Source organism: Oncorhynchus masou, chromosome 27 (genome assembly GCF_036934945.1).
Source record: "Oncorhynchus masou masou isolate Uvic2021 chromosome 27, UVic_Omas_1.1, whole genome shotgun sequence".
Lineage (NCBI taxonomy): Eukaryota > Metazoa > Chordata > Actinopteri > Salmoniformes > Salmonidae > Oncorhynchus > Oncorhynchus masou.
This window is the reverse complement of record NC_088238.1, coordinates 39,807,049-39,821,456: the sequence shown is the minus strand read 5'-3', so window position 1 is coordinate 39,821,456 and position 14,408 is coordinate 39,807,049. Positions and strand designations below refer to the sequence as shown.

Sequence of the window (14,408 nt, the reverse complement as noted above, 5' to 3'; positions counted from 1 at the left end):
TGTATCCTTTTCCCTCTCGCTCTCATCCAACACTTCCCACACTGCCCCTACTCGGATGGTATCGCGCCATCCCAACCTTCGCTCTCTGTCCCCCGCTACTCTCTCCTCTTCCATCCTATCATCTCTTCCCTCTGCTCAAACCTTCTCCAACCTATCTCCTGATTCTGCCTCCTCAACCCTCCTCTCTTCCCTTTCTGCATCCTTTGACTCTCTATGTCCCCTATCCTCCAGGCCGGCTCGGTCCTCCCCTCCTGCTCCGTGGCTCGACGACTCATTGCGAGCTCACAGAACAGGGCTCCGGGCAGCCGAGCGGAAATGGAGGAAAACTCGCCTCCTGCGGACCTGGCATCCTTTCACTCCCTCCTCTCTACATTTTCCTCCTCCGTCTCTGCTGCTAAAGCCACTTTCTACCACTCTAAATTCCAAGCATCTGCCTCTAACCCTAGGAAGCTCTTTGCCACCTTCTCCTCCCTCCTGAATCCTCCCCCCTCCTCCCTCTCTGCAGATGACTTCGTCAACCATTTTGAAAAGAAGGTCGACGACATCCGATCCTCGTTTGCTAAGTCAAACGACACCGCTGGTTCTGCTCACACTGCCCTACCCTGTGCTCTGACCTCTTTCTCCCCTCTCTCTCCAGATGAAATCTCGCTTCTTGTGACGGCCGGCCGCCCAACAACCTGCCCGCTTGACCCTATCCCCTCCTCTCTTCTCCAGACCATTTCCGGAGACCTTCTCCCTTACGTCACCTCGCTCATCAACTCATCCCTGACCGCTGGCTACGTCCCTTCCGTCTTCAAGAGAGCGAGAGTTGCACCCCTTCTGAAAAAACCTACACTCGATCCCTCCGATGTCAACAACTACAGACCAGTATCCCTTCTTTCTTTTCTCTCCAAAACTCTTGAACGTGCCGTCCTTGGCCAGCTCTCCCGCTATCTCTCTCAGAATGACCTTCTTGATCCAAATCAGTCAGGTTTCAAGACTAGTCATTCAACTGAGACTGCTCTTCTCTGTATCACGGAGGTGCTCCGCACTGCTAAAGCTAACTCTCTCTCCTCTGCTCTCATCCTTCTAGACCTATCGGCTGCCTTCGATACTGTGAACCATCAGATCCTCCTCTCCACCCTCTCCGAGTTGGGCATCTCCGGCGCGGCCCACGCTTGGATTGCGTCCTACCTGACAGGTCGCTCCTACCAGGTGGCGTGGCGAGAATCTGTCTCCTCGCCACGCGCTCTCACCACTGGTGTCCCCCAGGGCTCTGTTCTAGGCCCTCTCCTATTCTCGCTATACACCAAGTCACTTGGCTCTGTCATAACCTCACATGGTCTCTCCTATCATTGCTATGCAGACGACACACAATTAATCTTCTCCTTTCCCCCTTCTGATGACCAGGTGGCGAATCGCATCTCTGCATGTCTGGCAGACATATCAGTGTGGATGACGGATCACCACCTCAAGCTGAACCTCGGCAAGACGGAGCTGCTCTTCCTCCCGGGGAAGGACTGCCCGTTCCATGATCTCGCCATCACGGTTGACAACTCCATTGTGTCCTCCTCCCAGAGCGCTAAGAACCTGTAGGTTCATGGCGTGATCCTGGACAACACCCTGTCATTCTCTGGGCTCCCTGCCTGTGCCACTAACATCAAGGCGGTGGCCCGTTCCTGTAGGTTCATGCTCTACAAGACCAACATCCGCAGGCTCTGATCAGGCCCTACACCCAAACAAGGGCACTGTGTTCATCCCTGCCTCACACAGGAACTGTTTGCTGCTCGGCGTGGAACAAACTCCCTCACACCAGGAAGCGGAGTCAATCGTACCTTCCGGAGACACCTGAAACACCAGCTCGGATGTGGCAGGGCTTGCAAACTATTACAGACTACAAAGGGAAGCACAGTCATGAGCTGCCCAGTGACACGAGCCTACCAGACAAGCTAAATAACTTCTGTGCTCGCTTCGAGGCTAGCAACACTGAAGCATGCATGAGAGCATCAGCTGTTCCGGACGACTGTGTGATCATGCTCTCTATAGCCGATGTGAGTTAGACCTTTAAACAGGACAACATTCACAAGGCCTCAGGGCCAGACGGATTACCAGGACATGTACTCCGAGCATGCGCTGCCCAACTGGCAAGTGTCTTCACTGACATTTTCAACCTGTTCCTGACCGAGTCTGTAATACCAACATGCTTCAAGCATACCACCATAGTCCCTGTGCCCAAGAGGACTAAGGAAACCTGCCTAAATGACTACCGACCTGTAGCACTCATGTATGTAGCCATGAAGTGCTTTGAAAGGCTGGTCATGGCTCACATCAACACCATCATGCCAGAAACCCTAGACCCACTCCAATTTGAATACTGCCCCAACAGATCCACAGATGATGCAATCTCTATTGCACTCCACACTGCCCTTTCCCACCTGGACAAAAGGAACATCTACGTGAGAACGCTATTCATTGACTACAGCTCAGCGTTCAACACCATAGTGCCCTCAAAGTTAATCACTAAGATAAGGACCCTGGGACTAAACACCTTCATCTGCAACTGGATCCTGGACTTCCTAAAGGGCCGTCCCCAGGTGGTAAGGGTGACAACAACACATCTGCCACGCTGATCCTCAACACGGGTGCCCCTAAGGGGGGAGTGCTCAGTCCCCTCATGTACTCCCTGTTCACCCATGACTACATGGCCAGGAAAGACTCCAACACCATCATTAAGTTTGCCGACGACACAACAGTGGTAGGCCTGATCACTGACAACGATGAGACAGTCTATAGGGAGGAGGTCAGAGACCTGGATGTGTGGTGCCAGGATAACAACCTCTCCCTCAACGTGATCAAAACAAAGGAAATGACTGTGGACTACAGGAAAAGGAGGACCAAGCACGCCCCCATTGTCAGCTGTAGTGGAACAGGTTAAGACCTTCCAGTTCCTTAGTGTCCACATCACCAACAAACTATCATGGTCCAAAAACACCAAGACAGTCGTGAAGAGGGCACGACAAAGCCTATTCCCCCTCAGGAGACTGAAAAGATTTGGCATGGGTCCTCAGATCCTCAAAATGTTCTTCAGCTGCACCATCAAGAGCATCCTTACTGGTTGCATCACTGCCTGGTATAGCAACTGCTCGGCCTCCGACCGCAAGGCACTACAGATTTTACTTAACACGTATTTTTCTTGAAACTGCATTGTTGGTTAAGGGCTTGTAAGTAAGCATTTCACTGTAAAGTCTACACCTGCTGTATTCGGCACATGGGAGTCCCATTGGGTGGTGCACATTTGGCCCAGCGTTGTCCGGGTTAGGGGAGTGTTTGGCTGGGGGGGCTTTACTTTGCTCATCGCGCTCTACCGACTGCTTGTAGCGTGCCTGCAAGCTGACCTCGGTCGTCAGGTGAACGGTGTTTCCTCTGACACATTGGTGCGACTGGTTAAGTGGGCGGGTGTTAAGAAGCGCGGTTTGGCGGGTCATGTTTCGGAGGACGCATGACTTTGGCCATCGCCTCCCGAGCCCGTTGGGAAGTTGCAGCAATGAGACAAGATTGAAATTGGGGAGAGAAAACGGGTAAAATAAAATAAAATAAAATTGAACAGTGTGGATAATTCCAAGAATGAAAAGGGCAGAGAAAATCATTAGAAGTCCCTTTAAAATGTAGGTCAGAGTATTTTAGTATGGCCAAGACATGTATTGTGTGAAAGGCTTAATTTTACCATCATTATAAGTTGTATAATACGCATTATTGTACAGCAGCATTACTTTAGTTGGGCTCAGTCGTACCTTGTTGAAGTACTCTCCAGGGACGGTGATCTCCAGGTGGTGGACTCCATCAAACTTGACCATCAGGCCAAAATCAGTGTCCAGTAGACTGTAGACACCACTACTCAAGACCCTGGCCCCGGCCACACCAATGGACAGAGGAGTACGCACCCTGCGCCCATCCAACTGGAAAGGATAGAGAGAAATAGAGGGGGGGGGGATAAAGTAGAGGTGATTAGTGGAAATCAATAACGAATAAGGCATATGGGTTGTTGTTCCTCAAACCTCACTATCACAGCTTCCATGGTGTTGAAGCCCCCTCAAGAATAGGCCTTACACCCCAATTAACCCCCCACCCCAAAAACAAAAATGTATTAGTACACCATAGATCCCTAGGCAATGACCTACTCTGCCAGCTTCATTAAGAAGATGAGACACCTTAACACTGTCTGTACTGTCTGATTAAAACGGTGAGAAAACAAAGGAAACTGTGCTCAGGATTGAGCCAAAGCGTCACACTTCTACTTTTCGCTACTCTTGACGAACGTGATTCTAAGCATGCTTACCAATGGATCCCTCTCCCTGTTTTGTGTTTTCTGTCTATGTTTGCTGTGATAAGACTGAGGCATAAGCCTGTAAGCCATACACACATTTCTACTCTCACCAAAAACAGACAACCGAGGTTTGACCTTGAACTCCATCTCACCAGAACTCTGTTGCTCTTTTGAAGCGTGATGTTGGCATTGGGAAGATAGACCGTGACGGAGCGCACGTACGACGCCTCCGGTTGGCCACGCTCCTCGTTTTTCGCCACGATGGTGAACGGAGTTACCTTGGTGGAGTTACACACCTGAGGGAGAGAGGGATAACGAGGGGGGTCAGAGGGAAGGTGAGAGGGAGATGTGTTACAGGGATCAGGAGAGACAGAGGGGAAGAGGAAGAGAGGTTGGTTACATACCTCCACCAGTGTGTAGGTACAGGTGCCCATGAAGGTGTGCATGACACCATCAAAGGTGTAGTAGTGAGGATCTCCTGCCACATGACACACACCCAAACCTGGGGAGAGACAGAGACATTCATATCTGGGTTAGTGATGCTTTCTTGGGAGTTCTTCATACGCAGGCAGTGGCACATTCACTTCAAATCACAATCACTGGTTTTCCAGCCACAGATTAAGCCTGGTCCTGGACTAGGTCTTTGAAGCATGTTTTGTTTTTTTTCTCCCCTTTTTCTCCCCAATTTCATGGTGTCCAATTATTAGTAGTTACTGTCTTATCATTATAACTCCCAGAGAGACAAATGTCGAGAGTCATGTGTCCTCCGAAACACAACCCAACCAAGCCGCACTACTTCTTAACACAGCACGCTTCCAAACTGGAAGCCAGCCGCACCAATGTGTCGGAGGAAACACCACACACCTAGCGACCTGGTCAGTGTGCACTGCGCCCAGCCCGCCACAGGAGTCGCTAGTGCGCGATGAGACAAGGATATCCCTACTGGCCAAACCCTCCCTAACCCGGACGACACTAGGCCAATTGTGCCTCGCCCCATGGACCTCCCGGTCGCGGCCGGCTGCAACAGAGCCTGGGCTCGAACCCAGAGTCTCTGGTGGCACAGCTAGTGTCTTAGACCACTGCGCCACCCGGGAGGCCAGAAGCAGATTCAATGGAGATTCTCTAAATGCTTTTTACTTCAGGACTAATAATTCATTATAATTAGGAATCAGTATCTGGGAAACCAAAACATTTCTGTCCCAGTAACAGTAGCAAAATAAACAACACAACAAAGACTAAGAAAAAGCCCTGAAAGGTGTTGTGGCATTTACCTGTTGAAACACATGCCAGCTCTCCCTCCAACACCTTACACTCCTGGGCGGGACTACACTGCCACGGCTCACAGACAATGTTGTTGCCAGGGTTACACTTACAACGCTCCGAACAGTCCAGCTCAGTGAACCAACTGTCTCCCACCTAGGACACACACACACACACGGAGAGATATGGTCATAAGACACAGTCCCACAGACATATAACAATCAACCATGTTAGTTAGTCAATAAACCACTTCATTATTTTAGTCAATAAACCACATGAGCTAAATGAGCTAGCCTCTGTTTACATCCTTCCTATAAGTCTCAGGTCATTGTATTGACTACTATGTAAACTTCACTAGTCAAGTCATAACTTGGTTCCTCCATTCTTACAGGCCTGTAGTTGTTATCTTTGTCGGTGCAGCCACACTGGCTGGGTGGAACACACTTGTCACCGCTGAGTAGCAGGCCGGGGTCACACACGCACCCCTCTACACAGGGCTGGGCACAGGTGGCGTTGAAGGTAGGGTTCTGACAGCTGGAAGGACAGGCGTTACCACATGGCTCGTAGTGGCTGCCTGGGAGACACTTTAGAGCTGGGGGAGAGGGGAAGAGAGAGAGAGAGAGAGAGAGAGAGAGAGAGAGAGAGAGAGAGAGAGAGAGAGAGAGAGAGAGAGAGAGAGAGAGAGAGAGAGAGGGGGAAAACATGGGTTACTGATGGGCAATGAGAATCATCTGTGTTGCTGCTGCCCAAGAAAGGGGGCGAACAGAGAGAACATGGGATTTGAATTGGTAGTGAGAGTAATCCTTGTGGCACACCACTTTCACAATCTTGGTGTTACCCAATAGAGATAGGACTCAGTACACATAAAGGACTCACAGGTGTGTTACAGCACATGGAGCACAGGTGTGTTACAGCACAGGTCCGTTACAGCACAAGGAGCACAGGCGTGTTAGTTAGACTACACACAGTCGGGAAGGTGTGTGTGTATGCGTTTGCGTGCATACCTGTGTTTCAATGTGCGTGCGTGTCTGCGCGCATTTCGGTATATGACTTACGACAGAAGGTGTTATTCCTCCACACGATGGGTACTCCAGCCCAGGCACACAGGTCAGCGTAGCTCTCTATAGCCTGACACAGGGCCACCGTCTCCCCTCCCGTAGCACACTGGTCGTACACACAGTTCTCCTGGTAAATGTTGGGGGGAACCACCGCGTGGCACGGCTTGAAGATACCTGAGAGAGAATGGATGTAGAAATGAATGGTGTTAAATAGCTGGGACAGTGAAGAATGATCAATAAATAGTTTGAACATTGTACAAATTATATGTAGTAACACAATCGACCAAAAAATGCTGTAAGACAACCGAGAGAATTGGACAAATGACCGGTGAGTATTGGTCATAGTAAGTTAGCTGACCATTCAGGCACAACTCTCTCACTAATCTCTAGAATCAATGATGTTTTGTTTAAATACAATTTCTTGTTCTACAGAAATGAGAAATGGCTTTAGTAAATGGAGACTGAAAGATACAGTACAAGTGGTATGTAATAACATGAATATAACACGTTGTGTGAAAGAGTGTACGTGGATTGAGCATGTCTATGATTTTCTGTCTGGTGTTAATGTCCGACAGCTGTAATTTGTGTTTCCATGCGTCTGTGTGTGTTTCTCTGTGTGTGTTTCTCTGTGTGTGTTTCTCTGTGTGTGTATGTGAGTCTCACCGCTGGGGTCAGTGATCATGCCACAGCTGGTGGGTTTCTCAGCTTCTGCCTCAACCTTGGGATCGCACCCCTCCTCTCCTCCCCCGTGGGTACAGCTGAAAGAAGAGAGAGGGACGGAGGGATTGATGAAAGGAAGAAAGGAAGGCGATGAATGTCAAAGACGTCCCTGTCGAGGATGGAAACGAAATCTCCTCGATGGAGTCAGACCTATAGGTCATAATTCATACAAAAACAATGGAATCTAGGCTAAATGTAACATAGCCTGGTATCTTAGTTCCGACTACAGTTCTTCCTGACAGTGTTGGATAAATAAAAACATTGAAACTGAAACATGAATGCGTGTCGTGTGTTTCAGGTGTGCGTGACTCACTCGGGGCGGTCGTCGGGCACCTGCCAGCTCTCTCCCAGTTCGTTTGTGTTGCCGGCTGGCTTACCGTCTGGCTTGATGTTGTCATCACCGGGTTGGCCGTTGAAGTTTCCTACAATAGAGGATAGGTGGAACCAGTTATTACTGCCCACATCAACAGCTACTTTGCATACAAACTGTTAGCTGGGTTGGGGTAAAATTATATTTTAAAGCAGTCAATTCAAGATATAAAATGATACTCAAAGAGGTGTTCGGACAAGACTACATAAATCTACTACCCACTACAAAGGGGATATGATAAAAGTGGGTGAAATAACTGACAAGTTTTTTTTTTTTACATGCCTGGTTTCTTTTAATCACATGATTGATTGATTGATTGATTGATTATCTCTTACCACAGAGTCCACAGAGCAGACCGTTGTAGGAGGAGGGCAGAGTGACGTCAGCGTGGTGGTTGCCATCGAACCTCACCCTCAGGCCAAAGGTCGTCTCCAAGACAACAAACTTCCCGCTCAGGTAGACCTTCACCCCACTGGTCAGAGTCACAGGAGGGGTCACCAGGGTTCCGTTGACCTGGAAGAGATGAGAGGAGGGCGTAACCATTTTAAATTGGAGTTAACTTAGCAGATTGTACAGTACGTGGTTATCTACTGATAATGTACAACATTTTCATTGGTATGCATTCTTGTTTTCGTATTCTATTTCAAGACATTTGCTCCCAGTTTGTTCCTACTTTTCCACCATAACGTCTAAAGTCTATTTTTATTGACCACACTTGTGAGGCCTTATCTTGCCACTCTGCCAGCATAACTGAATAAACGAGGTCGTGCCGTAACTTCCCCTCCCATGTTCCTCACCTGTATTTTGCGCCCTTTCCCCAGGACGACGGTGACCCCGTACACCTTAACCACGACGGCTTTGACGTACGACACCTTCTTGTTGCTGCCTCGGTGCTCGTTCTGGGCGTCAACGGTGAAGTGCGGCATCCCGGAGGTTTCGTTGCAGGGCTTGGTGAGGGTGTAGGAGCAGGAACCCATGAAGTTGTGCACCCTCTTATCGAAAGAGGTGTAGTGAGGGTCACCCTGGACCGTGCAGATTCCCGTTTCTGTGAGTAGAGGAGGGTAGAGTTTAGATTTGAGTTGATAATGTTTTGTTTTCATAGAAGTTTAAACTGATGTTTTGAGGGAACACTGATAGCCCCATTTACAATATTTCTCATAAAAACGTACACATTTCAAAAGCTACAACTGCACGAGACTGAGACCCCGCAATTGTATAGTGCTTGTCGCCCAAAGACGCTATTCAATCTTACCCCCCAAAATAAAGGCCAAGTAAAATAAATAACACACACAAAAACAAATTACATTGGCATCCGTACTCTCCCTCCTGTTTGTGCGTGTGTGTGTGTGTGTGTGTCGTACCCAGTGGGTAACATCCTAACTCTCCGTCCTGCAGGCCACAGCTCTCTGTCAGGGTACAGGTGGTGTTCTGACACTGTATCACCCCCCCGCCCAGACACACACACTTCTCCTTACAGCCCTCCAGGTACCAGTCATCACCCACCTGAAAAACACACCATGTTCAGACTACAGTACCTGACTGCCATGAATAGCCCAGGGAAATGTTAATTTAATATTATTTAGTAACCTTTATATTTTACAGGGAAGTCAACAGGTATCTTTTACAAAAAAGTCTAACTTGAAAAATACAAGATACAGCACATACAAACGTTGTGTACAGTTCAGTGTCAAGTTTTGGGTATTTCTGAATGTGCACGTGTAGTGATATTTTGGATGTGCATATTTTATTTTCTATTCGGATGATTTAGCATTTTATTGTATTCATACTGTATCCTAATGTACCCTTTACCAAACCTCGATGCTTTACAGAACACACCGAAATGGTCAAAGTGAAAGAGAGAATCGTACTCACAGGGTGGTAGTCTCCGGAGGAGTCGACACAGCCACAGTCTTTAACAGGGACACACTTGTCGTCACTGAGGATGAAGCCGGGGTTACACTCGCAACCCTCCACACACAGCTCTGAACAGCCAGGGGCGCCGCTGACACCCAGGCAGGTCTCGGGACAAGAGCTCACACACATGGAGTAGGAGCTGTTAGGGGGACAGGGCAGGGCTACGGAGGGAGAGCAAACAGAAAGGGGACGGCAGAAACAGGGTAACAACATATTGTAACAAATCTGGGTTAAAGGGGCAGTCAGCGGTTGAAACAATAACAAAGAATGCTTCACATCAAATCAAAATGTATTTGTCACATGCAACAGGCGTAGACCTTACTGTGAAATGCTCACTTACAAGCCCTTAACCAAACATGCCACTCAAGAAAGAGTTATGAAAATATTTACCAAATCAACTAAAGTAAAAGATAATAAAAAGTAACACAATAAAATAACAATAACAAGGCTATATACAGGGGGTACCGGTACCGAGTCAATGTGCGGAGGTACAGGTTAGTCGAGCCAATTTATAGGTAGGGGTAAAGTGACTTTGCATAGTTAATAAACAGCGATAGCAGCAGTGTAAAAACAAATGGGGGAAGGCCATAATGTAAATAGTCCGGGTGGTCATTTTATTAATTGATCAGCAGTCTTATGGCTTGGGGGTAGAAGCTGTTAAGGAGCCTTTTGGTCCTAGATTTGGCGCTGCGGTACCGCTTGCCGTGTGGTAGCAGAGAGAACAGTCTATGACTTGGGTGACTGGAGTCTTTGACAATTCTTTGGGCCTTCCTCTGACACCGCCTAGTATATAGGTCTGGATGGCAGGAAGCTTGGCCCCAGTGATGTCCTGGGCCGAACGCACTACCCACTGTAGTGCCTTACGGTCAGATGCCGAGTAGTTGCCATACCAGGCGGTGATGCAACCGGTCAGGAGGCTCTCGATGGTGCAACATTTTGAGGATCTGGGGGCCCATGCCAAATCCTTTCAGTCTCCTGAGGGGGAAAAGGTGTTGACGTGCCAACTTCACGACTGTCTGGTATGTCTGGACCATGATAGTTCGTTGGTGATGTGGACACCAAGGAACTTGAAACCCTCGACCCACTCCACTACAGCCCCGTCGATGTTAATGGGGGTCTGTTCAGCTCGCTTTTTCCTGTAGTCCACGATCTGCTCCTTTGTCTTGCTCACATTGAGGGAGGAGTTGATGTCCTGGCACCACACGGCCAGGTCTCTGACCACCTCCCTATAGGCTGTCTCGTGCTTCCCGCCCTTGCTTCTATAAAAAGCTGAGCGATGGGGCTGGAGGATTGTAACTACTCTCAAGAGCTATGGATCGAAGGACTGACCATCCATGATATTAAAACCATATTTTGGGGCTATAAAGTGCTTGTTCACATTTATTTCTTTACAAACATTGGAGTAAAACAAGCTTATATTTTTGGTTTCTGATGGAGTACGACAGTTGAATTAAGCTCTTAAGGCATTGATAAATTATATTCTTCAAGAATCAATGCTACATATCTCTCATTTATAAGTCCAGAAATGAATGTAGCAACTGCAGATTGCCCCTTTATGCTTGCTGCAACATTAAAAGGAATAACTTTACTATTGACGGACAACAATATTTTCTCCGTAACTGTGTTAATGTGTGACTTTGAAGTGGCAGCCTGAGACATGGACTTTTGCTTCTTCTTTCAACTTTTGCTCAAGCTGACACATAATTGTGACCTGCCAACTGTTTTCAAACCAAATTTTTGTCCAATCTTCGAGGGCCTGACAGAGTGTGTCTATATATATATATATATTTATATATGAGACTCACGGCAGAAGTCTGGCTTCCTCCAGGGGTGAACCGTGGCCCCTGCACCCAGGCAGGCGTCAGTGTAGGCCTGGAGCTGGTCACACAGCATCTGCTGTTGGCCCACGAAGCGACACATGTCATACACACAGCTCTGGAAGAACGGAGTGGGGTCCACCAACGCAATGCACTCTCTGATGGGGGAGAGGAGGAGGGTGAGAGGGGGGGAATTTAATGTGTGAGGAAGAGGGGGGGGTTAAGAATTAGAGAAAGAAAGAAAGAAAGAAATGGGAGGGTGAATGGAAGAAAGAGAGGGAGAAGTAAATACAAACACACAAATCCATAAACCACTTTGTTTGTTTTGAACACATAGAGGGAGTTAAGTGTTATGACCTGAATCATGTCAGGGCATGTGAACTATAGTAGGCTTGTATGTATAAGACAATCTTAGATATTCTTAGCAGTGTGGAATGTAAAGGAGTAAGATTGCCAGCCCAACATGTGTTTACCATGCTATCTGGATTAAAGTCATGGATTATTGTAAACAGATATTACAATAGACTAGAGATCCATGTTTGTAAGCACCGGGGGTCATAGCATGTGAGTTTGGAGGTATCCATGTACTTATGGATTAGTGTATGTTTTCACGTGTGTGCATGGTGTGTTAAACTGGGCATTTATGTTTAAATGATACATATGGTATGGATCACGCACAGCAGGGATATTTTGTTGGTTCTGCATGTCAAGTATCCATGTGACTCCGTTGCTCACCTGAAAGGTCCTTTGCTATCGGTTAATATCCCACAGTTCTCTGGTTTGGACACTTCTGCCTCCAGTGATGGATCACAGACAGGGTCTGGGTTGGTGTCGGGTTTGCATCTATGGAAACACACACAATTAGTAAACACTTTAAAATAGGAAATGTAATACCAATACAGTGCACAATACAGTTATTACTCCTAATAAGTGCATATAGGATAAAGTGCACACTCAGTTCCTAAACTACTTCCTAAAGCGTGTACCTACATTCTACATTACTGGGCAGAAATATTTCTGACTTCATTAGTCAGTATTCCCAAGAGAAAATTCCCACATAATTCCCACTCACGTGGTATCCTCATCGTCCTCAGTCTTCCAGCTGTTTCCAAAGTCCTTGGAGCTGGTGACCTGGGATCCATCTGGCTTGGTGAAGTCGTTGCTAGGGTTACCATCATAGTCGCCGCACAGACCACACATCTGTTCAGAGTAGGAGCTGACGGATAGACCAAGACACTCGACATTTCACAAACATTTCGCTACACTCGCAATAATCTGCTAGCCATGTGCAAGTGACCAATAAAATGCAATTTGATTTGAACACAGTAGATTAGTTCAAAGGTCAAGATACAAAGATATACAACCAGTGGATTAATAATAGAGAGATCCTACTAAAAATATCAAAATAAAAGACACAATAGATTTGACACCGATATAGACAACAACCAATAGATTACAACGACTACCAGATTATTATCAAAAGATCACTACAGATACCAAGATAACAAAACTCTGGATTACCACAAAGATATCAAGACACAAAACAATGGATTACTCGAGATCCTACAACAGAACTCATGGAGAGAGAATTACAAAAAAAAAGGTTTTAGTTGACTTTAGTTGATCCAGTGGATTGATACTGAGTTGAAACTCCTCTAAAGGTTGAATGATGTGGAATGCTTGGACCAGAAATGATGAATAAATGTTGATCAATTATCTGCATGAATATTGATAAAGTACAACAAAGGCATTGCCCGTACGTAGACACCTAACTGAAGAATAGGGTGTACTTTGAGCCTTAAGAGGGAAAAGGAAGTTGCTAGAGATCTACTTCCTGTGTCCGTAGTACACACCTGGGCACTGAGATCTGGGCGTAGTGGTTTCCGTCCCAGCGCACTTTGAGGCCGAACGGTGTCTGCAGGGTGATGTACTGGCCCGCTAGCGATAGAGAGATTAGTGGAGAGGGGTAGTGAGGGAGGGACACGCGCTTTCCGCTCACCTGTGGAGGCAGAAAGAGAGATTCATTCTAGGAAAGTCTCCGCTGATCCGGAGAAAAATAGACAAAAAAAGGAGGAAAAAGCAGTCCGAGAGAAGAGGGCGCAATTGATGGACAGATTTGAAGGATTACTGGTAAAATAGATGATGAATGAGATAAAAGATAAAGAAGAGACAGAGAAAGACGGACAAAATGTGTATTGAAAAGGGAAAGAAAGGCTTTGGGTGTATCGCCGTTGTGCAATTTCACTAATTGATTAAGGGAGACATGGAGTTTGAAAGACAGAGATAATTGAGTGACACCACCACATCTGCGATGTGGATTGTGAATGATAAAAAAAACAAAGTTTATGGGAAAGTGTTATTACATGTTAATAACTGTGTTAGTGTCACAGGTCTATGTTCATTACTGTTTAATAGCAAGTCTATTTCTTCCTTCGGACAAGTTTGCTTCTGCTTTGCTCTTGCTCTTTGGGGCCTAGGCCTCGTTACTTCAAAAGCACTGTGACACCGTCTGATGTAAAACAGGCGTTTATAAATTTGACTGATTGATTGATGGATCAACAAGTACCAGAGCTCTCCTGCTCTTCATCAGTGTGACGGTGATTCCGTCGACAGTCACATAGAGCTTCTTCAGGTACGACACTCCAGCCAGACCACGCTCCTCGTTCTTACCCTCCACGGAGAACTGTGGACCTGAGAACACAGCAGAACATAGTTAGAACCCAGAGTTCAAAACCCCGGAACCTAGAACCCAGAGTTAGAACTACAGAATCTGGAAACCAGCGTTAGAACTACGTAATCTAGAACTGATATGACAGAGCTAGAACTACAAACCTAGAACCCAGAGTTAGAATTATAGAATCTAGAACCCAGTGTTAGAACTACATAATCTAGAACTGTTAAGACAGAGCTAGAACTACAGAACCTAGAACCCAGTGTTAGAACTACATAATCTAGAACTGTTAAGA

General features: G+C 46.9%; 1 protein-coding gene across 2 annotated transcripts in view; it reads right to left on the bottom strand.

Moving 5' to 3' along the window:
- The window catches only part of zanl (zonadhesin, like), a 35,372-nt gene that overhangs the window by 8,774 nt on the left and 12,190 nt on the right, over positions 1-14,408 (bottom strand). For both annotated transcript variants that reach the window (XM_064940186.1, XM_064940187.1), the window contains 17 exons: positions 14,009-14,133; positions 13,296-13,441; positions 12,515-12,658; positions 12,178-12,285; positions 11,431-11,600; positions 9,584-9,786; positions 9,073-9,214; positions 8,509-8,756; positions 8,047-8,224; positions 7,655-7,763; positions 7,285-7,379; positions 6,619-6,795; positions 5,953-6,155; positions 5,575-5,719; positions 4,708-4,805; positions 4,456-4,599; positions 3,771-3,935 (listed from right to left, as the gene is read on the bottom strand). In XM_064940186.1, the coding sequence (XP_064796258.1) occupies positions 3,771-3,935; positions 4,456-4,599; positions 4,708-4,805; positions 5,575-5,719; positions 5,953-6,155; positions 6,619-6,795; positions 7,285-7,379; positions 7,655-7,763; positions 8,047-8,224; positions 8,509-8,756; positions 9,073-9,214; positions 9,584-9,786; positions 11,431-11,600; positions 12,178-12,285; positions 12,515-12,658; positions 13,296-13,441; positions 14,009-14,133 (2,600 nt within the window). The remainder of the gene's footprint in view (positions 1-3,770; positions 3,936-4,455; positions 4,600-4,707; positions 4,806-5,574; positions 5,720-5,952; positions 6,156-6,618; positions 6,796-7,284; positions 7,380-7,654; positions 7,764-8,046; positions 8,225-8,508; positions 8,757-9,072; positions 9,215-9,583; positions 9,787-11,430; positions 11,601-12,177; positions 12,286-12,514; positions 12,659-13,295; positions 13,442-14,008; positions 14,134-14,408) is intronic.